Source organism: Nycticebus coucang, chromosome 3, assembly GCF_027406575.1.
Source record: "Nycticebus coucang isolate mNycCou1 chromosome 3, mNycCou1.pri, whole genome shotgun sequence".
NCBI lineage: Eukaryota > Metazoa > Chordata > Mammalia > Primates > Lorisidae > Nycticebus > Nycticebus coucang.
This window is the reverse complement of record NC_069782.1, coordinates 132,712,463-132,737,550: the sequence shown is the minus strand read 5'-3', so window position 1 is coordinate 132,737,550 and position 25,088 is coordinate 132,712,463. Positions and strand designations below refer to the sequence as shown.

At 52.4% G+C, this 25,088-nt stretch overlaps 2 protein-coding genes across 6 annotated transcripts; both read left to right on the top strand.

The window, feature by feature from the left end:
- The first annotated feature begins 12,212 nt into the window (after positions 1-12,212).
- CALHM1 (calcium homeostasis modulator 1) lies at positions 12,213-15,334 on the top strand. The gene is made up of 2 exons (XM_053583151.1): positions 12,213-12,764; positions 14,852-15,334. The coding sequence occupies exons 1-2, from the start codon at positions 12,213-12,215 to the stop codon at positions 15,332-15,334; spliced, it is 1,035 nt and encodes a 344-aa protein (XP_053439126.1).
- A 2,949-nt stretch (positions 15,335-18,283) lies between these two features.
- Positions 18,284-25,057, top strand: CALHM2 (calcium homeostasis modulator family member 2). 5 transcript variants are annotated; one of them, XM_053583148.1, is made up of 4 exons: positions 18,284-18,559; positions 20,041-20,118; positions 21,024-21,648; positions 23,196-25,057. In XM_053583148.1, exons 3-4 carry the CDS (start codon positions 21,094-21,096, stop codon positions 23,610-23,612), a joined length of 972 nt encoding a protein of 323 aa, XP_053439123.1. In that variant the 5' UTR covers positions 18,284-18,559; positions 20,041-20,118; positions 21,024-21,093; the 3' UTR covers positions 23,613-25,057. The 5 variants fall into 5 exon arrangements, with proteins under 5 accessions (XP_053439123.1, XP_053439124.1, XP_053439119.1 ...); XM_053583149.1 differs by lacking the exon at positions 20,041-20,118 and having other exon boundaries at positions 21,069-21,648; XM_053583144.1 differs by lacking the exon at positions 20,041-20,118.
- The last annotated feature ends 31 nt before the right edge of the window (positions 25,058-25,088 follow it).

Sequence of the window (25,088 nt, the reverse complement as noted above, 5' to 3'; positions counted from 1 at the left end):
TAAGTTGCCCAAGATCATCTATGTAAGAGCTGGAATTAAATCCTAGGAGTGGCTCCGTGCCTGTAGTTCAGTGGCTAGGGTGTCAGCCAAATATACCAGATCTGGCGGGTTTGAATCCAGCCTGGGCCTGCCAAACAACAATGACAACTACAATCAAAACATAGCCGAGTGTTGTTGCGGGAGGCTGTAGTCCAAGCTACTTGGGAGGCTGAGGTAAGAGAATCGCTTAAACCCAAGAGTTTGAGGTTGCTGTGAGCTGATGCTGCGGCACTCTACCCAAGGTGACAGCTTGAGACTCTGTCTCAAAAATAATAATAATATAAATAAATAAATAAATAAATAAATAAATCCTAGGAGGTCTGGCTCTCACTCTGAGCAACCACAAGTGTCTACCGGCTAGATCATTCTATGTATTTGTTTTTTGTTTTTGTTTGTTTGTTTGTTTGTTGAGACAGAGTCTCACTTTGTCACCCTGGGTAGAGTGCTCTGGCATCATAGCTCACAGCAACCACAAACTCTTGGCCTCAAGTGATTCTCTTGTCACAGCCTCCCAAGTAGCTGAGACAACAGGCGCCTGCCACAACGCCCGGCTTTTAGAGATGTGGTTTCACTCTGGCTCAGGCTGGTCTCAAACCTGTGAACTCAGGCAATCTGCCACCCTCGGCCTTCCAGAGTGCTAGGATTATAGGCGTGAGCCAGCCTGCCCAGCCTATGTATTTGTTTTTTTGTGTTTTTTTTTTTTTTTGTAGAGACAGAGTCTCACTTTACCGCCCTTGGTAGAGTGCCATGACATCACAGGACTCACAGCAACCTCCAGCTCTTGGGCTTCCGCAATTCTCCTGCTCAGCCTCCCGAGCAGCTGGGACTACAGGCGCCCACCACAACGCCCAGTTATTTTTTTGTTGCAGTTCGGCCGGGGCTGGGTTTGAACCCACAACCCTCGGTATATGGGGCTGGCGCTCTACTCACTGAGCCACAGGCGCCACCCTGTATTTGTTTTTAATACCCTTGGGTTTCCTGCTGTGTCTACCAAGGTTCCTATAGTAAATTCTTGCAAGCTCTGCTGGTTGAGTTCCTCCTGAAAGCACTAGGTGCTGGCTGCTGGGGGACTTTTCTTTGTTAAACTGTCAAGAGGCTGACCCTCTCAGCTCCCACCTTTCCAAGTCCCACCGGTTCTGATTCTAGCCCTGCCTGGACCTGCCTTCTTCCAGATGCAACTCCTTCCTTGGCCAGCCTATGCCTTCCTGGAGGCAGGTGCTGCCTCCTTCCCCTTCTTGCTTACCACCAGCCTGTGTTCCCAGCCTGCAGGACCCAAACTGCCCACAGCCTGAGCCCAGAGTCCTGCGGGCTCCCTTCCTAAGACTGCCCATCCCCCAAACAATTCCAGGAGCATCTGTTTGCTTCCCTTAGCAAGAGGTTGTCACACTGGTAAGGATTTCCTCAGGGCCAAGCATGAGTGTGGGGTCTACGCTGGCAACAAAACCCCCTGAAACTAACACCAGTGTTAGATCTGCTGGAAAAAAGCCGCCACTCAGTCTCTGGCACCCACACAGGAAGGGCTTGGGGAAGATCAGCCTTTGCTGGGCCTCAGCCCCTCCCTAATGACTCACTCAACTCCCAGACACATGCATACACATATACACAAACACGCTCACTCCCTGCTATCGCCTCCATCAGCATAGATGGTGGCCACAGAGAGCCAACCCAGGTTCACCCTGTGTTTTTCTACTTCTTCAGCAGTGCAGGGGCCCCTGGACATCCCCACCCACAGCCTGGGACCCAGGCCCCTCCATCAGGCTATCTCTGCACTCCTGGGCTCTTGCCAAGGGACCTTGTGAGACCAGAAAAACCCTGCAGCTCAACCTCCCCCCACATATTGGCTGTGGTCAGACCATGCAAATGTCTGCAGTGGTGCTGGGGTGGGGCACAATTTAGGCAAAGCAATTAGCATTGATAGGGTAGAGAAGAGAGAGGGAGACCTTAGGGATGGCCCACACTGCACAGATGAGTTCCCAACCTGAGGAAGGAGGCTCAGGAATACAGCATTGGGCTCCAAAAAACCAGCATCTTGATCAGTAAAAAGTCACAAACTGCAAACTTACTTTCTAATACTGAGCACTTACAGAGGACCAACCTCATGAAAAGTACCATGCCAGGATACAGGGATGGGAGAATACAAAGATGGCCTGGCCCTGCCCTCCAGGAGCTGGCTGACTATTAGGGGGACAGAGAGGGTACAGAAATAATGATAATACAAACAAAAGGTATAAATGATACATAGGAGCAAGCCATGTGCCACAGGGCAGGAAGAATGAGACTCCACATTGGAGAATCAGGGAAGGCTTCATGGTGGAGGTGCCATTTGAATGGGTCTTGAACAATGGAGAGGGCGAGAGATGGAGGGAGGGTGCAGAACACCTCAAAGGAACAAATGGCAAGAACGAGGCTGCAGAATTGGGCAAAGGCCAGCTCATATTCCATTCACTCATTCAGTGGATAGTTACCAAATGCTTGGAGTAGCCTGAGAGCAAGACAGACATAGTCCTATCCCAGTGAAGTCTAAAGGGGAGATAGGGACACAAGTGAACAACCAAGTGGAGGGGGCACAGTCCAGCCTGGGAAAAGTAAAAGACCCTGGCCAGAGGGTTGGGAGTCCCACTAAGCCATGCTCTCTGAACTGTACCCAAGAACACATTCTCCGGATCCTCTGTTCTTGACAGCCTTCAAATGCATCTTTCTTCCTCTTCAGTCCTCAGACCATGTGAATTCAAACCTCCAAACCTCTCTGCCACCATCCACCCACACTGCCGCTGTTTGTTCACATCCCTGCAAGAGTGAGATGGCTGGAGCAGTACATGCCGCCTCCCCTGGGGGTGAGGAACATAGGCAGGAGGCTCCCACCTGGCTCCTAAAGCTCCCCCCACAACTGCCCTACACCAGGACAGCAGCTGTCCTGGGGCCCAAGCTCATTACACAAGCCTCTGTCAAGTCTGAGTTGCAGCCCTGCTGACCCCATATGTGCTATGTGCAGCCTCTTCTGGGAGGCACAGTGGCCAGTTGGGGAAGGCAGGAATGTACCAGAAGGGCAGGTCTTGACTGTTCCCCCTCTTGTGGAGTATGGGCAGCTGTAGCCTCCATCTCTGTCGGGTCTGAATGAGGAGGGGAAGATGGCAGGAGGTTTAAGGGTTTATCTCAGGAATAACTTCATCCTGTTGGCAGCTGGGTGTGAGAGGCAAGTGCTTGGTGGCAAGATCAGCAAGAGGGATATTTGAGATTTGCCTACATTGAGGGGATGCCTGAAGCTGCAGGAATGAATAGGGCCATCAAGAAAGAGGGGATAGGCAGGGCACAGTGTCTCATGCCTGTAATCCCAGTATTCAGAGAGGCCAATGTAGGAGGATCAATTGAGGCCAGGTTCAAGACCACCAACCTGGGCAACATAAGGAGACCCTGTCTCTACAAAAAATAGGAAAATTGCCTGGCATGATGGCATATGCCTACAGTCCCAGCTATTTTCGAGGCCGAGGCAAGAGGGTCACTTGAGCTCAGGAGTTTGAGATTGCTATCAGCTATGATGATGCTACTGCACTCTAGCCTGGGTGAAATAGTAAGACTTGGTCTCTTAAAAAGAAAAAGAGAGATTTAATGAGAAGAGGAAGGACTGACTTAGAGTTTTGGAGGAGGAGGAAGCAAAGGAGAGAAAGGAGCAGTCACAGAGGCAGGCCAGCGAGGAGGGACGAACAACACGGCTATGCTCCTGAGAGACCCAGGATGGGGGCTACGGGGATGAAAGATTATTGGCAACTGTCCAGCACCTCTCTGCAGCATTCCTCCCAGGTAGGGGCAGGACACTCTGTGGAATGGGGGTCTTAGGACAAGACGTTTAATCAAAGCAGGTCAGATAATTTCTTTTCTTTTTTTTCTTTTGTTGAAACAGAGTCTCACTCTGTCACCCTGGGTAGAGTGCCATGGTATCATAGCTCACAGCAACCTCAAATTCTTGGGCTCTAGCAATCTTCTTGCCTCAGCCTCCCTAGTAGCTGAGAGTACAGGGATGCACCGCAATACCTGGGTAATTTATCTATTTTTTTTAGTAGAGACAGGGTCTTCCTCTTGCTCAGGCTGGTCTCGAACTCCTGGGTTCCTGCCTTGGGCCTCCCAAAGTGCTAAAATTATAGGCATGAGCCACCAGGCCTGGCCCAGATAATTTTTTTATTGCCAGTTTTTATACAAAAGAGGGGCACTAAAGTAATATTTTTAGGTTTTATAGCTAGCTTTGGGGAAAAGGAGTTTTGTTTCTATGACCCAGCCTGGGGATGAAGGGTTCTAGTTTCCAGGGCCAGGCTCAGGGGAGAATGAGAACCAGAGACAGGAGGGCCAGAGAAGGTCAGAGGGAATCTTTTGCTTCTGGGGCTGCTTCTAAGGCCTTCATTTGGGGATACTGTTTTCTGAGGCCCAACAGGATCATTAAACTGAGACCTTAAGGATCAACAGGAATTTCTCCAGTTGAAGAACAAGGTAAAAAGTGTTTCAGGAATGTGCTGAGCCCCTGCAGAGGTCTTGAGATGGGAAGGGGTTGTCATATCTGAGGATCTAAGGGTTCACTTAGAGTGGACAGCAGGAGAAGTGGTCCACTACCAGCTCTTACAGGGTCATATGAAGTCCTGTGAAGGACTTGGGACTTCAGCCTTTGAAGGGCATTAAGTTTAATCAGATGTCTAAAGATCTGGCTGGCCTCAGACTGGAGCCTGTGTGAACCATGGAACCCAGGCAAGAGATGAGGTCTCAGATGCGGGTGGAGATGGAGGAAAGTGGTAGATTTGCAATGTGTAGGAGGTAGAATGGGCCCTGGTGTCCTGCTTAAAATGTAACACATAGACACTGTATTAGTCAGGTAGACTGGGAATGTAAAAATAAAACCAAAATCTCAGTCAGTAGCTTAACACAACAAGAATGTATTTCTCACTCAAGCAAAATCTGAAGTAGGTGAACAGGAGGAGGCTCTGCCCCACATAATCACTTAGGGACCCAGCTGACAGGCACCCCCATCTGCAATGCCACCACTAAGGCACACAGTGTTCAGCAGAAGCAGGTCCTGAGACAAGTAGATGAGTACAAGTAGCTTAGTAAGGAGCTTGCCTAGGGCACCACCCTTCAAGGAACAGGAGATGTGACAGAGGGGGAGGAAAAACCACCAAAAGCAGAGAAGATAGTTAGTTACCATTGCAGCAGCCAGAGCCTGGTTCCCCCAGGGAGCACAGCTAGAGCACCCCCAAGTAATAGCAACCCAGGAAGGAGAGAGTGCTTCCTCACCAGCCTCCACCGTCCCCTGGTTGGGGCACCAATTGGGAGCCCCCAGGTTGCCTTGGGCCAAATGTAATCCCAATGCCTGAAAAAACACCAGGGTTTCTAGTTAGAAGGTGGAGGTGAGGTTCAAGGAGAACAGGCAGAGCACAGAGGCCTCCTGGCTCCTGGCTTCCTGGGCCCACCTCACAGGGCAGAGCAGGGAAAAGGGGCATAGGAGGGGTACTGTGCCAGAACTCAGGCACATGGCCCCACCCTCGCAGAGCAGAAGCTAAAAAGTGTAAGGAAGCATGGCTATTTTGTGAGTACCACCCTTTTGCCACAACGTGCTATCCCCAGTATGGCTTGGCCAGTGCAGAAGAGAGGAGTACTTCAACCTTCCTAGGCAAAGACCTCACGCCTCTAAGGACACAGCCTGGCAGCGCTTGAGCTGCATGGCTCACTATGGCTCCTGCCTCCTCCACTGCCCTGTTCTCTCGATGCTCCTGCGTGGCTGGTTGAGGGCAGTGCACACTTGAGCACCACACACTAATGCTGTCCTACGCAAATAGGGCATTTTCCTAAAGGTACGGTCCCCTCTCTCCCCAGGGGCCCCCTTTGCATGCTGCTTTTCATGACACCCCTAACTCCTCCAAGCCAGAGGGGACTCAGCAGCATTGGCATGGGTGCCAGGACAACACTCCCCAGGCCATGGCTGTGAGCAAGTTTGCCCCCACACTCAAAAACTATGTGACACCCTGCTTTTCATTTACGTTTAGTCATAAGCTAGGAGTGCTAGGGGAGAGGCAGAGAAGACACAACTACTGCTAAATGCACCACTGAAAACCCTTAACTGTATAAGGAAGCAGAAAAACGGGCCTCCCAGGGGTCTCCCGCGGATTCTCCAGAACATGTAAATGTGTTACTTTCTGCGCCAAAAGGGACTTTCAGATGAGATCAAGTCAAGGATCTACCTGGATTATAGTGGGGTACCGATATGTCCTTATAAAAGGGAGCAGGACAGTCAGATTTAGAGAAGGTGACACCTGGAAGCATAGGCTGGAGTGATGAGGTCCCCAACCAGGGAACATGGGTGTCTTCTAGACGCTAGAGAAAGCAAGGAAGTGGATTCTTCCCTGGAGTTTGCAGAAGGAACAGTTTTGGGTGGCGCCTGTGGCTCAGTCAGTAAGGCGCCAGCCCCATATATGGAGGGTGGCGGGTTCGAACCCGACCCCAGCCAGACTGCAACAAAAGAATAGCCGGGCGTTGTGGCGGGCGCCTGTAGTCCCAGCTACTCGGGAGGCTGAGGCAAGAGAGTCGCCTAAGCCCAGGAGTTGGAGGTTGCTGTGAGCTGTGTGAGGCCACGGCACTCTGCCGAGGGCCATGGGGTGAAACTCTGTCTCTACAAAAAAAAAAAAAAGAAAGGAACAGCCTTCTAACCCCTTGATTTTAGTCCATTGAAACCCATTTTAGATTCCTGACCTCTAGAACAAGACAATAAATCTGTGTGGTTTTAAGCCACTATGTTTGTGGTAGTTTGCTACAGCAGCAATAGAAAACCAACAGGGATTTTCAAAACCCACCACTAAAGCCCAGGTGTAGAGATGAGAATTATCAGTCACAATGTTTCATTTCCTGAGAGTTCACTGTGTGCCTGGCCCTGCGCCAAAGTCTTCACCTGCATCCGCTCACTGAATTCTCACAACCAGCTGAGAGGTACTCTGTTATTCTCCCCTTTCACAGATCAGAAGGCTGAGGCACCCAGAGGGTAAATCACTTGCCCAAAGTCCCTGGCTAGTATGTGGCAGGGATGATACTTCAACCCAGGCACTAATTAGGTTGCTCTTAGCCGCTCTGTGATATGGCTTCTCACTAAGAAAAAAGCTTGCTTGCTGAGTGGAAGAAACGATGAGTGAACAGGCAGGGGCTGGATGTAACTTTGGGTGGCAGAGAGGGGCTATCACATTGCAGAGGACAGCTTGAGTAAAGGACGGTGCCAGAAGCCAACGAGTCTCCAAGTCTTGGTTTTGGCTGCTGTAACAAAATATACTGGAGACCTGGTGACTTAAAGAACAGAAAGTTATTTCTCATAGCTCTGGAGGCTAGAAGTCTGAGACCAGCACGCCATCAGGGTCAGGTGCTGGCGAGGGCCTTCTTCCAGGAGACATCCTCCCACGGCAGAAAGAGGGTGAGAGAACTCTCTGTGTGTCCCTTTTATAAAGGCAGTAATTCTTTTCATGGGGGCTCCATGCTCATGACTTAATCACTTCCTAAAGGCCCCACCTCCTAATGCCATCACCTTGGGAGTGAGGATTTCAACATATGAATTTAGAGGACACAATCGTTCAGTTCATAGCTGTCCGGGCAGCCTGGGTGTCTCCTGTGTCACTGACATGAGACAGGAGACACCCAGGCCACTTTCTGGCCTCGCCTGTGCTCAGGAGACCACCCCGGCCTCACCCATGCCCACCCTTTGGGCCCTGCCCCACCTCCATTCCGCAGAGAGGTTCCTCACATTGTTCACATCCAGTCCACACAGACAGCGTTAACATTGGCCCATGACACTGGGCAAACTGAGGGAATTTGGAGATGTCCGTATGACACCTGATTAAAAAAAAATTACTTTTGGTGATGCCTGTGGCTCAAAGGAGTGGGACTCTGGCCCCATACACCGAAGGTGGTGGGTTCAAACCCAGCCCTGGCCAAAAACTGAAAAAAAAAAAGGTAATTACTTTTTTGGGGGCTTGGCGCCTGTAGCTCAATCGGCTAAGGCGCCAGCCACATACACCAGGGCTGGCAGGTTCAAACCCAGCCTGGGCCTGCCAAACAACAATGACAACTACAACCAAATAATAGCCAGGCGCTGTTGCAGGTGCCTATAGTCCCAGCTACTTGGGAGGCTGAAGCAAGAGAATTGCTTAAGCCCAGGAGTTGGAGGTTGCTGTGAGCTGTGATGCCACAGCACTCTGCCCAGGGTAACAGCTTGAGGCTCTGTCTCAAAAAAAATATTACTTTTTAAAATTTATATATAAAAATTATATAATTATAATATGAAAAACAAAATGCCAAGGTATTAGGAAAGATTTGTATAAAATATTCAAATGCCCTAACCGGGCGTGGTGGTGCATGCCTATAGTCCCAGCTACTTGAAAGCCTGAAGCTAAGGATCTCTTGAGCCCAGACGTTCAAGGCTGCAGTGAGCTATGATCTTGCTACCACACTCTAGGGTGGGCAACAGAGCAAGACTGCGTCTCTTAAAAAAAAACAAAACTCCTCAATTCAAAATGAGAAACGAGCTTGCTTTAATAAGCACATTTTTTTTTTTTCTTGAGACAAAGTCTCATTCTGTCCCCTGGTTAGAGTGTCATAACAACTTCAAACTCTTAGGCTTAAGTGAGTCTCTTGCCTCAGCCTCCTGAGTAGCTGGAACTACAGGTGCCCGCCACAGTGCCCAACTAGTTTCTTCTATTTTAAGTAGACATGAGGTCTTGTTCTTGCTCTTGGGTCTCAAACTCCTGACTGAAAGGGATCCTCTCACCTAGGTCTGTGAGAGTGCTAGGATTACAGGCGTGAGCCACCACGCCCTGCCAGCACATTTTAAATATCAGATCAGATATTTTTGCATGAAATGACCACAGACACATCCTATTTAAGAGTCTAATGATGATCACTTCAATTTTTTTTTTTTGAGACAGAGTGTTACTTTGTCACCCTCGATAGAGTGCTGTGGCGTCACAGCTCACAGCATCCTTCAGCTCTTGGGCTTAGGTGATTCTCTTGCCTCAGCCTCCTGACTAGTTGGGACTACAGGTGCCTGCCGCAATGCCTGGCTATTTTTTTGTTGCAGTTTGGCTGGGGCCGGGTTTGAACCCACCACCCTCAGTATAAGGGGCCGGCACCCTACGTACTGAGCCACAGGTGCCGCCCTACTTCAATTTTTTTTTTATTTGTTTGTTTGTAGAGACAGAGTCTCACTTTACTGCCCTCGGTAGAGTGCCGTGGCGTCACACGGCTCACAGCAACCTCCAACTCCTGGGCTAAAGCGATTCTCTTGCCTCAGCCTCCCGAGTAGCTGGGACTACAGGCGCCCACCACAACGCCCGGCTATTTTTTTGTTGCAGTTTGGCCGGGGCTGAGTTTGAACCCGCCACCCTCGGCATATGGGGCCGGGGCCCTACTCACTGAGCCACAGGCGCCGCCCTCAAATTTTTTTTTTTTTATTAAATCATAGCTGTGTACATTAGTGCAATCAAGAGGTACAATGTGCTGGTTTCATATACAATCTGAAATATTTTCATCAAACTGTTTAATATCGCCTTCATGGCATTTTCTTAGTTATTGTATGAAGACATTTGTATTCTGTATTTAGTAAGTTTCACCTGTACCCATTCTAGGATGCACCGTAGGTGTGGCCCCACCAATTACCCTCCCTCCCTACTTCAAATTTTTGATAAACATCACCCCCTAAAAATTTGGTCAAGAAGGCGATAAATTTAAAACTAGTTTTACATCCATTCACAAATTTACCACAATTCAAATGGTATTTAAAGACTTTAACACTCCTTTACTCTCAGTGACAACTATAACCATAACTCCTGATACTGAGAATAATGAATTGAGAATCCAATCAAACTGTACTATATCAAGTATTTTAAAATAACACTGCAGTTAGAATTTGCAGAGGGCGTATATGAGGTTAGAGCAGGCACCCTGCAGCCAGCATGGGCAGCACTAAAAGGCACATCATCTACAAACAGGAAGCTGTGTTCAACAGGTACGGCCCCCTGGGCCATCCCTCCTGGTTCCTGCACCAGCTCAGGCCCACCTCAGCCCCACCCACCACACCAGGCTGTGTGCCAGGCCCTGTAGCAGCTTGGATTCCTTGTCAGACAGGCACATGTTGCTGCAGTAGACATCCAAGGACAGTTGCCTCTTTTGCTGGGTCTCCCTCATCCTGCTGTCCACCTATGAGTGTCCCCCCTGGGGAGCCCTTGACAAGGATCCTCCATGAACAGGCAGGGGCTGGATGTGAATTTGGTGGGCAGAGAGGGACAATTGTATTGCAGGAGGACAGGGGAGTTCAGGGGTTCCAAGAGTCCTAAGCCAAGCCTGGTGGCTGAGGGAAGACATATCCTTCCCACCTGTATCCTATTTTTTATGCCACATTAGAGTTTCCACCTGGACTAGGAGAATAGGAGAACCTGATTTAATAGGAAAGGAAAAGCCAAAAAAACTTCTCAACTCTGCTTCTTCCTGCCCCGTGAGAGGATCAGCCTGGGATCCAATCCCGCTCTTCCACCTACTAGCTGGGTAAAATTCAGCTAATGATGTAATGTCTCTGAGCCTCAGTCTCCACCTCCATGAAATGGGAACAATAGTACCCACCCCACAGGATTGTAGGAGGGTCACAGGAGGAGAAGCATGTGAAGCACCTGGCCCCAGGTTCCATACAGAGTAAGTCCTGGTCAATGCCAGTTCTTATTGGTCATACGAGGGACACAAAGACCACTGGAGTGGGTACACGTGCACACGGGTACACAGATGGAGAGGCCCAAAGCCACAGTGAGCTCACACAAGGGCCCACAAGGAGAAGCCCCATGGAGATGGCCTGTCAGGGCTCTGTCTCAGCCCCAGCCCCAGCCCCATTCCCAGCCTTCTTGCTCCAGACAGGAGCCACCTGGCTAGAGCTGGACCTGAACTGCTCTTCTGGGAGAGCTGTGGCTATCTAAGGGAACCCTTTATGGCCCTCCCCTTTGATGTGTCAGGGGAGGGGGTCTTACCCTGGTTCCTGATGCTCTGAAAGCTCAAGCTCCAGGCACAAAACCCCAACCCCATCCCTTATGTTTTGATCAAGGGGAGTAGACGTAGGAGGTAGAACCAGGAAAGGGTGGTGGTGCCTGTGGCTCAGTGAGTAGGGCGCTGGCCCCATATGCTGAGGGTGGCGGGTTCAAACCCGGCCTCGGCCAAACTGCAACCAAAAAACAGCCGGGCGTTGTGGCGGGCACCTGTAGTCCCAGCTGCCCGGAGGCTGAGATAAGAGAATAGCGTAAACCCAAAAGCTGGAGGTTGCTGTGAGCCGTGTAACGTCATGGCACTCTACCGAGGGCAGTAAAGTGAAACTCTGTCTCTACAAAAAAAATTAAAAAAAAAAGAACCAGGAAAGGGTTTGCCATCCTCAGCCCACAAGCACATAGACACACCCACAGAGACACAGGCAGGTGACGCAGGGTACCTGCATTGTACTGGCAAGCTACAGCTCCTGCACAGGCAACTAATCAAATCCAAGTCCTCTGACTCCAAAGCAGGGCATTTCATTCAATGCCATGTCTGCATTCGCACCATCTCCACCATGACCAATATCCCCAGCATCACCATCACCGGTGTCACCACAGCTTTGTACTGTCATTATCTGAATGATGCAGGAGTCCTCTGGAATCCTGAAGTAGCATGGAGGAAAGACCCTCTGGGAAGAGAAGGAGGGTGGGGTGACATGCTCCCTAGCAGCCCAGAGAACAAGGTCCGAAAGCTCAGGCTGAACTCTCCGAACTCCAGCCCTTCCCAGCCTATCTTCCCCTCTCTCTCTCCCTCTCACACTCACAGAGAGCTGGTCCCCGTTAGGTGTGGCCCTTATGGTTTCCTAGCACCAGAGGCAAAGGCGGCTATGCAGAGAGAGAAGCCCGGGAGGAGAAGGGAGGGACACAACCCTGGCTGCACCCACAGGATTGGCCAAGCTGCACCCTCTAAGCCAGCACCTGACTAGAAGCTTCCTCAAAGCCTCAGTGACCTCAGCCACTGTCTTATGCTCTGCCGGTCCCAGCCAGGAGGGCCGAGTCATGATGTGGGCAAGGCGTGGGCAGGGTGGGCCGCCAGGGCTAACTCTGAGGCAGCAGTAAGGTGGGAAGAGGCCACCAGGCGCTGTGGGGGGCATAATGGACAAGTTCCGGATGATCTTCCAGTTCCTGCAGTCCAACCAGGAGTCCTTCATGAACGGCATCTGCGGCATCATGGCACTGGCCAGCGCCCAGATGTACTCAGCCTTTGACTTTAACTGCCCCTGCCTGCCTGGCTACAACACGGCCTACAGCGCCGGCATCCTGCTGGCGCCACCGCTGGTGCTCTTTCTGCTTGGCCTGGTCATGAACAACAATGTGTCCATGCTGGCTGAAGAGTGGAAGCGGCCGCCGGGGCGCCGGGCCAAGGACCCGGCCGTGCTGCGCTACATGTTCTGCTCTATGGCCCAGCGTGCCCTCATTGCACCTGTCGTCTGGGTGGCTGTCACGCTGCTCGACGGCAAGTGCTTCCTCTGTGCCTTCTGCACCGCTGTGCCCGTGGCTGCGCTGGGCAACGGCAGCCTGGTGCCTGGCCTGCCCGCCCCTGAGCTTGCCCGCCTGCTGGCCCGGGTGCCCTGCCCTGAAATCTATGATGGCGATTGGCTGCTGGCTCGAGAGGTGGCCGTGCGCTACCTGCGCTGCATCTCCCAGGTGAGAGGCCTGTATGGCCTCAGGCTGAGTGTCCTCCACAGGTCAGGGTCCCTCGGGAGGGCCCCAGATCCCCACTTCTCAAGATCGGGTTTCCACACACACACACACACACACAGCCCCAAGGGACGGGCCAGGGCACATCTTCCCCATGCAGACTAAAGGCAGGGCCTCTGGGGAAAGTGCTGTAGCCCTTTCTTGTCTGGAGGCTTCCCAAGAGCATCCTGTCCTGAGGTCTCCAGCGTGGACCCCACATCCTCCATCCTGATCTCTGAGCTTGTGAGCTGGGGGGAATTTGCATCTTTCCCTCTTCCAGGCCTTGGTGGTGGTGAGGCTGGTAGGTGGCTGGGCCATTTGAGTACATTTCCCTGGCAAATACCCCCAGCTGGCATCTCCCTGCTGAGGGATGGGAGTGAGGGTTGGGTGCGTGGGTGAGGGACAGGCACTACTGGGAAATGACTTAAGGTGGGTCCTCCCCAGCCTCACTCCCATGCCCTCTGCCCTCTGCCCTCACCTGCTGTAGCCCCTTAGGTCTCCCCTCTAGCCAGTGCAAGGTAGAGAGGGCTGTAGGGACAGTGTGTCCCTGCAGCTGGTGGACTAGGTGCTGTCAGGGATAGGGTAGGGGCTGGCCTGTCCTGCAAGGGCTAGAGAAGCTACCCACTCCACCCTGGCAAGCCCAGACAGCCTTGACTCTACCTCTCCAGCTGGGATGACTCTCCTGTGATGCCTCTTCCACTCCCAGGTGCCTTGCTGCATCTCACAAAGTGAACTCAGCTTCCTGTCCCTCCCAAACCTGCACCTCCTCTCCTATGGGTCTTCATCCATCACCCAGGCCTCTGGGCCCTTGCACCTGTCCCTCTACCTGAGAGCCCTCCATTATAAACTGGAAGGGCCCCAGCAGCCACAGGCTGCCTGGCCTATAGTATGTTTCATGTGGCCTCCAGAGGTTGAATTCTAAATTCAACCCTAGAATCATCTAAACAGATATTTTCCCATAGAAATCAGACTTCCAGGGCAGCACCTATGGCTCAGTGAGTAGGGCGCAGGCCCAATACCAAGGGTGGCTGGTTCAAACCCGGCCCCGGCCAAACTGCAACAAAAAATAGTGGGCATTGTGGCGGGTGCCTATAGTTCCAGCTACTTGGGAGACTGAGGCAAGAGAATTGCCTAAGTCCAGGAGTTGGAGGTTGCTGTGAGCTGTGTGACGCCACGGCACTCTACTGAGGGTAACAAAGTGAGACTATGTCTCTTAAAAAAAAAAAGAAGAAGAAAAAGAAAAAGAAATCAGATTTCCAGTTTTGCTGGAAACATTAGAAGATCTAGTCCCACCAGGCCTGCATTTGCCCCTCAGGCAGCACAGGTGCCTCCAGCCTGCTCACAGGCTCTGCAGCTCCTCACTCTGAATCTGCTCTGCCATGACCTGCCTGCCCCTCATCTCCCATCTTGATCTGCCCATGCAGCTGGAGGCTGGACCCTGGAGCACAGGTTGGGGGAGCCTCCTGCCCTCCCCCACCTCACAGCAAGTTTGTGACAGAGCAGAACCAGAACTTGATGCCAGTGACAACATCAGGAGCCAAAGGAGAGATACAGGATTCAGGGGTGGAAGGGCCACTATGGCCTGGGCAGGCTGAGGAAGGCTTTCCGAAGGAAGAGGTATAGAGGGCCTCTAGAGGGCATGGTAGCAATGGCTGGTGGTTACCGAGCTCTATGTGCCAGGCAGCAACCCTAAGAAATAGGGTCCCATTTTATAGGTGGGGAAACTGAGGCACAGAGAAGTCAGGTTTGCTCCTGGTCAACTAGTAAGAGGAGATAGAATTGAAATCCAAGCAGCCTAACTCCAGGGTCTGCCCAGTTAGCCCCTGTGCATCAGGTGCCCAGCAAACTCACTGGGTGCTTTTCCAGAATCTTACTTCTATAAGGTGGTGTCTCTAAGCCCATTTTACAGATGAGGAAATGGAGGATAAGAGGCAAAGGCACTTGCCCAGTCTCTGCTCTTTGCCCCAGAGGTCCTGGCATGGAGAGTGCTTTGGGGCCTGGATAGGCTTAGAGGCAGGAGGCTGTGTCCACTGACTCTGTCTCTCTCCCCATAGGCGCTGGGCTGGTCCTTCGTGCTGCTGACCACTCTGCTGGCATTCCTGGTGCGCTCGGTGAGGCCCTGCTTCACGCAGGCTGCCTTCCTAAAGAGCAAGTACTGGTCCCACTACATTGACATTGAGCGCAAGCTCTTCGATGAAACATGCACAGAGCACGCCAAGGCCTTCGCCAAGGTCTGCATCCAGCAGTTCTTTGAGGCCATGAACCATGACCTGGAGCTGGGTCATGCCCATGGGGCACTGGCTGTGGCTCCTGCTGCCTCGGCGACCACAAGCCCCCTCAACGGTGCAGAGGAAGAGAGGGAGAAGCTGCGGGGCATCACTGATCGGGGCGCCATGAACAGGCTGCTCACCAGCTGGCACAAATGCAAACCACCCCTGCAGCTGGACCAGGAGGAGCCATTGCTGGACAATGGCTGGGCAGGGGAGGGGCCCCGGCCCCCACGCAAGGAGGTGGCCATTTACTTCAGCAAAGTGTGAGCCACAGCCCTTGGGCCCCAGACCAGTAAGTAACCATGCCCAGGTCCTCACCCGCCTGTTAAAGGCAGGAAATTTGGAACTGGAAGGGGACTCCACTGCTCCAGCTGTGACACCACACTGGACAGCCCAGGGCACTGGAGCCATAAGCAGTGTTTCTCAGAAGGATTCAGAACTGACTTAGAGGTGCAGGACGCGGGGCTCACACCTCCCAGGCCTCTTTCTAGAGCTGGCGGGGTCTCACCCCCTGGTTCACTATCTCCTCTCAGGTTTTATAGACATCCTGCCCCAGGGTCCACTCTTTTCTGTGACTTTCTAGGATCTATCTTCCCTTGTGCTCAGGGATCAGGGAGCAGGAGGTACAGCCCTCTTATGAAGTAGGAACTCTCTGATTTTGGCCAGAGTCTCATGAGATCAGCTGAGTGGGCCAACATGGGTCATAAGAACATGACACACAACCTAACTTGTGTGACACACCTGCATTGACAGGTGATGTCAATTTCTGACAAGATGCCAGAAGCTAGGTCTAAGTGAAAGAAACCAGGGAGTACAGTCACTGTGGTCACTCAACAATTATCCAGGGGGACTGCATGTTTATTTAGCATCACATACAAAAGGGCTCGCATGGAGGGATCCTGGGCAACCACACTAATCCCCCTCACATCCAGGACTCAGGGGCAAATCGGACTATCCTCAGGGCTTGAGAAGTTAGAAACAGAAGGTAAGGTCTCTCCACTTGTCTGAGACCCGCCCTCTGAGGGGGCTTTGACATGCTGAGAGGCTCTGTCCCCAGTGGGAATGAGAGTGCAGGGGTGTTGCCCAGAGTGAGAACAGTGAGAGTGGGACAGAACTAGGTCAGACGCTATCTCTACCATTAGAAACCATGTCTTTGACCAGTTTGCTTCCTTTTCTGTGCCTCAGTTTCCTTGTCCATGCAAGGAGGATAATATCCCCTCCCTCAAAGGGTTGTTGTATATAAAAGCACTTGGCACAAAATGGGCACTCAGCACGTGGAGCTAATGTGTTTGTTGATTTCTGAATCTGAGGGCTTCCCTCTTCCAGTAGCGGACATATAAGGACGGAAACACTGGAGCTACCATCTTTGTCAAGGGGGAGGAAACGGAGACCATCTTCTCCCTACCCACCAAATGTCTTTGAGACATATGACCCATCTAAGAATTCATTGAGGGCTGGGCAATGAGTGGCTCACGCCTATAATCCTAGCACTCTGGGAGACTCAAGTGATGCACTGCTTGAACTCAGGAGTTTGAGACCAGCACGAGCAAGAGCAAGACCCTGTTTCTACTAAAAATTACCGGGGTGTTGTGGTGGACACCTGTAACTTAAGCCCAAGAGTTTGAGGTTACTGTGAGTTATGATGACACCACGGCACTCTACCCAGGACAACACAGCGAGATTCTGTCTCAAAAAAATAAAAGTAAAATAAAATAAAATAAAGAATTCATTGAATCTTGGCCATGATTTCCATCTTTTCCTTATCCATCCTTCCCTCTTCCTACTCCTGAGGTCTCCCTCTTATGCGTTATTTGGGAGGAGGTCAGATCTCTGCAGGCCAAGGTGGGCTGGGAGGCTCCTCCAGGAGGTGGGACTTGGTCTGAACCCTGAATGAGGGGGAGGATTCTAACAAGCAACGACAAAGTGTGTGTTGGGGGGTCGGGGGGTTAGGGCTTCCAGTGGGAAGAGAAAGCCCAGAGGTACTGGGAGGTACAAACTGGAAGGAAAGAGCAAAGCTCTGGGTCAGGTACACCGGGGCTCAACACCAGCATTGCAGGACCTACACCAAGTCACCTAACCACTCAGTCTCAGTGCATCTACCTGCAGAATGCATAGTAAAGACCTGTTTTTCAGGACTGTGGGGAGGATAAAGGGAGATAACTTCTAGGGAAGGACCTCAACCATGTTTGACATATGGGGGAGCTGGAAAAAAAACAAACAAAAAAACTGATACACACTTGTCCCCTTTCCTTCCTTCCCATACATGCACAAGCCCAGCTGAGGCAGGCCAGCATGTCACTCAGCAGTTCCGCCATGAAGGAACCACAAGCCTTGCAGAGCTGACAGAGTTGAGGGTCCTCTTCCCCAATCCTAGGGATATTCTAGCCCTTCCTTAGCACTCCCTCTTCAGCATTTCTGACCCATGACTATTCAGCCACAGCTTGCACACTCCCACAGACGGGGAGCTCATGACCACTTTTTAGGACAGGCTGGGCAGCTCTGTTTGACACCTCCCAGCCCACCTTGGCCTGCAGAGATCTGACCTCCTCCCAAATAACTCATAGGAGGGAGACTGGGCCTCAGGAGTAGAAAGAGGGAAGGATGGATAAGGAAAGATGGAAATCATGGCCAAGATTCAATGAATTCTTTTATTTTATTTTATTTTTATTTTTTTGAGACAGAATCTCGCTGTGTTGTCCTGGGTAGAGTGCCATGGTGTCATATTACAGGGACTCCAGCAGAAACCTGCCTCCTAATTTCTACCCACAGAGCTCTGCCTCCAGGCCTCAGAGAATCCCTAGGTTCCTGAATTCAATTATCAGCCCTTCAGAAGTTTGAAACCGCACCCAGGAGTTAGACGAAACATGGAGGTGCTGGTCAGTGGCAGGCCGGCTCTGAGGGAGAAGGGCCAGAAGAGTGTAAGGAGCCGTGGCCTTGCGCATTCTGCCAGGGGTCAGCATTGGTCTGACGGCACATCTGCCCTGACCCTTCTGGGGACCTCTCGAGGGAGAGCTTCTGCCTGGCGGGGCCAAGCAGAGGTGTGCTCTTGAAACTGGCATGAAGGACCCTTGGTGTACTGCAGGGGTGACGGTGAGCAGGGCCAGGTGCCGGCCCAGAGCACACGCTGGTCGGTGGGACATGCAGCAGCTGCCAAATCGGCACCTCCGCCCCCATTTCCTCTCCCCTCGCGCCGCCCACGGCCCGCCCTCCTCTGCCTGGCGCCGCTGTGAGGTTGTTTTTCCACTCACTGGTGCGCACACTTCATCCCACTGCTTGCTTCTCTCTTTTGTGGAGTTAAATTTGTCTGAAGACGCTACCAGCCCAGGGCCTGCTGGTCTCAAAGGCAGCTTCTGTGCAGAGAAAAGCAGGAGGGAGCCAGAGGACGCGCTTTGGGTGGGGCAGCCACTCCGAAGCCGCTGCCTGTCCTGGACGCCACTTGAAGACCCCAGCCCTGAGGAGGCCAAGGCCATAGGTGCCTGCAGCTGGTCCCAGGTAAGGAAGGGGGTCCTCCCTTGGGTGTACCAGGTGGCAGGGGAGCATGGCCAGGTTGTATGAGGCTGCCCAGAAGGATTGTCCTGGGAAGAGAGGCCTCCAGCTGAGGCCCCCACTCTGGGCAGGGCCAGGCCTGTCCCTCCCCCAGCTGCGTGTCTCCTGTCCTGACTAATGTTGGAGGTCCTGTTTGGGTGTGGCTGGTCCTGGCCACAGAGGGACAGGGGGCAGTAGTCTTCAAAGGTGGTGTGATCCATCCTCGACTCAACACTCACCCTGTTCCAGCATCTTGGGCCCCACTTTGGGCTGGTTTATGAACCCAGGGCAATCAGGGAGAGCTAATCAGGAGCCTAGAAGCCAAGAAGAGAAGGGGAAGTGGGAGATGGGGCTGCCTTTAACGGATTCATCCCCAGCAATCATCCAAACTCCCTTTCCTGGAGTTAGACTGGAGCTCTGGGCTGACAACTGGGGGGAAAGTCAGACTCCTCTTCATTGTGCTCCTTATAGTTTTCCCCCGTTCCTCATAATCCTCCTATCCCCTCCTTGTAGTCTTCCTACCCCCCCATGCTCTTGTGGTCCTCCCCCATCCCATCCCGCTGATCCTCATGATTCCCCCCATCCTCCTCATGATCCTCCTCCTCCTCCTGGCGCCCACATGGCCGCATGGCTCTGCCATCTGGTCTGGCAGCCTTAGCAGAGATGGGCACAGGTGGTGTGTAGATAAAGCACACGGAGGAACACGGGCAAGTCCTCCCCTGTCTTTCCTGCCCACCTAGCCCTTCATTCCCTGGCTCCCTTCTGCCTAAGGATTTTTGTTTTTCATCTTCCAGATGGGGAGAAGGACATGGGGCCACACCCTGGCCTCTCTGGCTTGTGTAGGTGGAGCCTGGAATGGGAGTTGGGGCTAAACTTTGCAGAAGCCTGGGGCCATGGCCACTTCCTGGCAGGTTGCCAGCCTGCTGCAGCCCAGACCAAGGCTGAGTGGGTTCCTGATGGGCTGGAGGCACCACTGAGCCTTCTTCTCATCAAGGCTTCTTGTTGCTGGCAGGCTGGGTGGTCCTGGGCTCAGCAGTGTGGGAGCTGTTGGGAGGATGCTGGATAGGAAAGGGGTCAGGGCTGAGGAGGAGGAGGAGGTTTGCCAGGGCTTTTATGGATGGACACAGCAAGGTCAGTAGGACCCTGAGAAAATGGAGGACTCACTGAGCTCAGGCTCACCCTGTCTACTTTTCAAGTCTCCTTAGGCTGTAGTCAAAGTCCTACCCAGACACCTCCATCTATTTGTTTGGCCTCAGGTACTTTATCCTCTTTGGGCCCTAGTTTCCTGACATTTGCAGGCTGTAGAAACATCCCCACCTTGAAGACCTGATAGGATGGGAGTGGGGGAGGGTTTCACACACAGGACAATTATCAGGCATCTTTTATTCCTTTTCTTTCCCTCCAACATCCCTAGGAAGAAAGCAAGGATTTCTCTTTTTTTTTCACAGATGGGGAAACTGAGGCCCAGAAAAAAGTCATGAAGTATGTTGAGAGCCAGAGCCTCCTAAACCAGTCCAGACCCTGAGGTCTCCAAAATGAAATGTTCTTGTGGGCTCCAGGGGTGCTGGTGTCTTGCTGTGTCCACCCTGCCCATTCCCCAAGGATCTAGTCCGAGTCCCTTGTCCACCATGACACAAACCCCAGTTTCCACACCCATAGGGGGCACAGGCCCCTCAGTGCACTAGCACCACTCTTTTTTTTTTTTTTGTAGAGACAGTCTCACTGTACCGCCCTCAGGTAGAGTGCCGTGGCATCACACGGCTCACAGCAACCTCTAACTCTTGGGCTTACGCAATTCTCTTGCCTCAGCCTCCCGAGCAACTGGGACTACAGGCGCCCGCCACAACACCCGGCTATTTTTCTGTTGCAGTTTGGCCGGGGCTGGGTTTGAACCCACCACCCTCGGCATATGGGGGCGGCACCCTACTCACTGAGCCATAGGCGCTGCCTTACTAGCACCACTCTTAATCCCAGAGGAAATGCTCATCAGGGTCCCACATCCACAGCGCTGTTCCCTAACCTGTCCTGAGGGAAGCTTATGGTGGCAAAAAGGACCTGAGAGAGTTTGTGGCAGATAGCTCCAAGCTTGAACCTCAGTTCTGCCACTCACAAGGGACCTGGGAAGCCACCCACCCTCAGGAGCCTCCATCTGCTCTTGTGTGCGGCAGGGACATAGCAGCTCAATGTAAAGGGCCTGACACGAGATAGGAGCTCAGTGAATAGCAGCGACTGTAATTTCCCTGGGGCCCCAACACTCCTTCCTCTCTCCCTGTCTGCCACACTAGCATCCTCCTCCACCCTCCCATTTCCCCAGGCAAACATTTGTCTGCTGCTCCACATGAGGAAGCACCAGGTCACTCTATCACGCAAGGCTAGGATGGCCCAGCCAGGCCCTGCCTTCATTTACCCACTGGCCTGCACTTCTTCCTAGCTCTAGGGGAACCATCAACTGCTCCTCCCGCCTCCTCTCCTGCAGTCGGTCCCCTCACTGACTGGTCACCATGGCTGCGCTGATCGCAGAGAACTTCCGCTTCCTGTCACTCTTCTTCAAGAGCAAAGATGTGATGATTTTCAATGGGCTGGTGGCACTGGGCACAGTGGGCAGCCAGGAGGTGTTCTCTGTGGTGGCCTTCCACTGCCCCTGCTCGCCAGCCCGGAACTACCTGTATGGGCTGACAGCCATTGGCGTGCCTGCCCTGGCACTCTTCCTCATCGGCATCATCCTCAACAACCACACCTGGAACCTCGTCACTGAGTGCCAGTACCGGAGGGCCAAGAACTGCTCAGCTGCCCCCAACTTCCTCCTCCTAAGTTCCATCCTGGGCCGCGCAGCTGTGGCTCCTGTCACCTGGTCTGTCATCTCCCTGCTGCGCGGTGAGGCTTACGTCTGCGCTCTCAGTGAATTTGTGGACCCCTCCTCTCTCACAGCCGGGGAAGAAGGCTTCCCACCAGCCCATGCCACCGAAATCCTGGCCAGATTCCCTTGTGGGGAGGGCCCTGCAAACCTGTCAGGCTTCCGGGAGGAGGTCAGCCGCAGGCTAAAGTATGAGTCCCAGGTAAGGACATGTGAAGGGAAGCTCTTCCTTCCCCAAGGTGGTGGCTTGGCTTGGAGATGCTGGGATGGCCCAACACTAAAACTGGAGTTGGCCTGCAGGGGCAGTTTTCTGAGAAAGAACTACATTGGGATCAGGTATTAGAGCTGTTTAACTTAGAGATTAGTGCTTGGTGGGGCAAGGGTCAGTTCCAGTCCCAAATAAGAGAGGCAAGGTAGCCACAATGGCTCAGACCTGTAATTCTAGCAGAGATTAGTGCTTGGTGGGGCAAGGGTCAATTCCAGTCCCAAATAAGAGAGGCCAGGTAGCCACAATGGCTCAGACCTGTAATTCTAGCACTTTGGGAGGTGGAAGGATGGCTTCAGACCAGGAGTTTGAGACTCGCTTGGACAACATAGATTCCCTTCTTTACCAAAAACAAAAACAAAATAAAAAGACGTAGCCAGGCATGGGAGCATGCACCTGTATTCCCAGTTACTTAAGGAGAATTGCTTCAGCACAGTTGAAGGCTACAGTGAGCTATTATGCCACTGCATCTAGCCTGAGCTACAGACACTGACTCTAAAATAAAAGAGAGAGTTTTAAACATTAAAGGAATATTCTCTTGGCTCAGGCTGAGACTTGATCCCAATCACAGATACGCCCGTTCCCCAGCCAAAGCATGATCCTGGCAAGTCACCTCAGAAACATTTGCTATGAGCCATGAACTGACAGTGGAGTGTAGCTGGCTCTGGGATAAACATATGCCTAGCCCAGAAGGACCGAGACCCACACTGAGTGAGCCTCAAGTACTGCTGACATCAGGGAGTCCCTGGGGTCAGGAAGGGGTGTGGAGAGTCAAGAAGTGGCAGCTGCTGCCCTGACCCTGGCCTCAGCCAAGTTCTGAAGGAGTGGGTGGTCCTAGGGAGAGGGCGGGTGAAGAGAACAGTAACAGGAACCTGAGCCAACGTATTAACTCAGAGAAGCAGGTGAGGGAGAGACAAGGGTACAAGATTCTTTAAAAGGTCTCTTCTCTCAAGTACATAAGAAACAAGAAAAGTAGACAGAGAAGCAGAGATTATCAACACAACTTATTTAATACTGATACAAATACCCACAGATCTCTGTACAGGAGTGGGAAAACAAAACTTGACTGCCTTTGCCCTCAATAGGCTTAAAATCAACCAAGTGTTTGAGACAAGCATGTAGTGGTCTCCAAACAAGGCACACGGTGAAGATGTAGAAGGAACCAGGCCATGGGGGACTTGGGCAAGGCAGGATTGCTCTGAGAGGGGCCTCTGAAGCCTTCCTGGAGATGGCATCTGAGCCAAGCCTAGCAGGCTGAACTAGGTTTGGCTGGTGGGAGATGATGAGCTGAGGGAGGCACCCTTGGGGTTGAAGGTGTGGCAGACAATGCAGGAGGCAAAGTCTAAGAACAAGGGAAATGTGAGTTAAAGGGAGTAAGGGGCTTCCCTCATGGAAGCAGAATCTGCTCCTCCCTCAGCTTCTCCCTGGTGGGCAGGTCCAGGCAGCAACTTGCTCCTCCTGAACCCTGCCCATTCTCTGGCCAGCTCTTTGGGTGGCTGCTCATTGGCGTGGTGGCCATCCTGGTGTTCCTGACCAAGTGCCTGAAGCATTACTGCTCGCCGCTCAGCTACCGCCAGGAGGCCTACTGGGCGCAGTACCGCGCCAACGAGGACCAGCTGTTCCAGCGCACAGCTGAGGTGCACTCTCGGGTGCTTGCCGCCAACAATGTGCGCCGCTTCTTCGGCTTTGTGGCACTCAACAAAGATGAGGAGGAGCTGGTGGCCAACTTCCCAGTGGAAGGTACACAGCCGCGGCCACAGTGGAACGCCATCACTGGCGTCTATTTGTACCGCGAGAACCAGGGCCTCCCACTCTACAGCCGCCTGCACAAGTGGGCCCAGGGTCTGGCGGGCAATGGCGCAGCTCCTGACAATGTGGAGATGGCCCTGCTGGCCTCCTAAGGACCTGATTCGCACGCTCTTTACAAATGGCACTACTTGGTCCCAAACTGAACCCCTCTGCCTCACACCAAAGGGGATTTTCTTTTTTAAACTGGCTTCTTGGGCAAACAGACCAGAGGAGAGGAACACAAGGCAGTCTGGGCTACAGAATGATCCAGTAGACAACATGATCAGCTCTGACCTAAAGAAACTCCATCTCTTGTTCCCACCACCCTACTTGGTCAACAGCTTGGGGAAAGACCTTCTGGAGCTGGTCTCTAATAACTATGAAATGGATGATTTTATGGGCTGGGACACCAAGCTGGGAAGTCCCAGACAGCAGGTCCTAGTGACAGTGAAAGTCACTAGATTACTTGTACAGTACATTGTGCAGTTAATTTGTGTCTAACTGCACAGGGGACACCCAGCTCAGCAGCGCCCTGCTGCGAAGCTGCCCTTCAAGGGACACCTCTGGCCTTATTTTATACATTTAAGTTTTTGATAAAGCTTTTCTTACTGTAGGCAGCGCCTGTGGCTCAAAGGGGTAGAGCGCCGGTCCTATATGCCGAAGGTGGTGGGTTCAAACCCAGCCCCAGCCAAAAAAAAAAAGCTTTTCTTACTGTAAGGGACCAGAGTGGCATCTGTATGATCGAATGGGCCATGCCACAGCAGGCTGGTGGGCATGGGACCAGGCCTAAACTCCATTCCCTGTGGGAGAGAAGGGGGCAGAACTAAAATGCCACAGAGGTGGCAAGAGTACAGGGAACCCAGGTGTCACAGGGGAAGGCTTCACATTTGAATTCAATGATCTGATTTGGGTTGGGGAATAGATGAGGCCTAGCCTTTCTCAGAGGGAAGCTCAGTTTGAAATTTCAAGAGCCAGAAGATCCTGCACTCAGTAGGAAAGAACTAGCTCTGGTAACCTTGTGCGACCAGGCCAGCCCCAGCCTCTCCTTCCCCACTACTTCCACTCCCTCTCAAACCTTCCTGGCATATGACTCAGTTTCCCATGGAAAAGCTCTCAGGACATTTAAGGCTCTGCTAGAGAAAATTTTTAATTCCCTCAGGGCTAAGCCAAAACAAAACTGGCTTCAACTACTTGTTGGGTCTATGTTAGCCTCCAAGAACTCTGGAATATACAAGATGGGGAGAGGTTAGGTGACCTGGCCAAGGTGGGCCCAGGAATGGGACATCATAGGAGTTTAAGCCAATGCCTGTGGCTTTCTTCTGCAGACCAGGTCTCCCAATCTTCCCTCTGGGCTGTGTTCTACTGTCCCAGCCTCATAGCCTCCACTACTGTGTGAAAAGCACTAGCTGAGCTGAGGCTGAGGACATGCCCCAAGACTCAAGATTGTAGGGGAGGGCCTGCACCCTAGACTCTATTGCCCTCCTTGGCTGGACGGACAGCCTGCCAGGGACAAAGTGGGATCCTGACCACAAGATCCTTTAGAGTCAGCCCATCTGCTCTTGTTCACCAGGGAACTCCCTAAAGGAAGC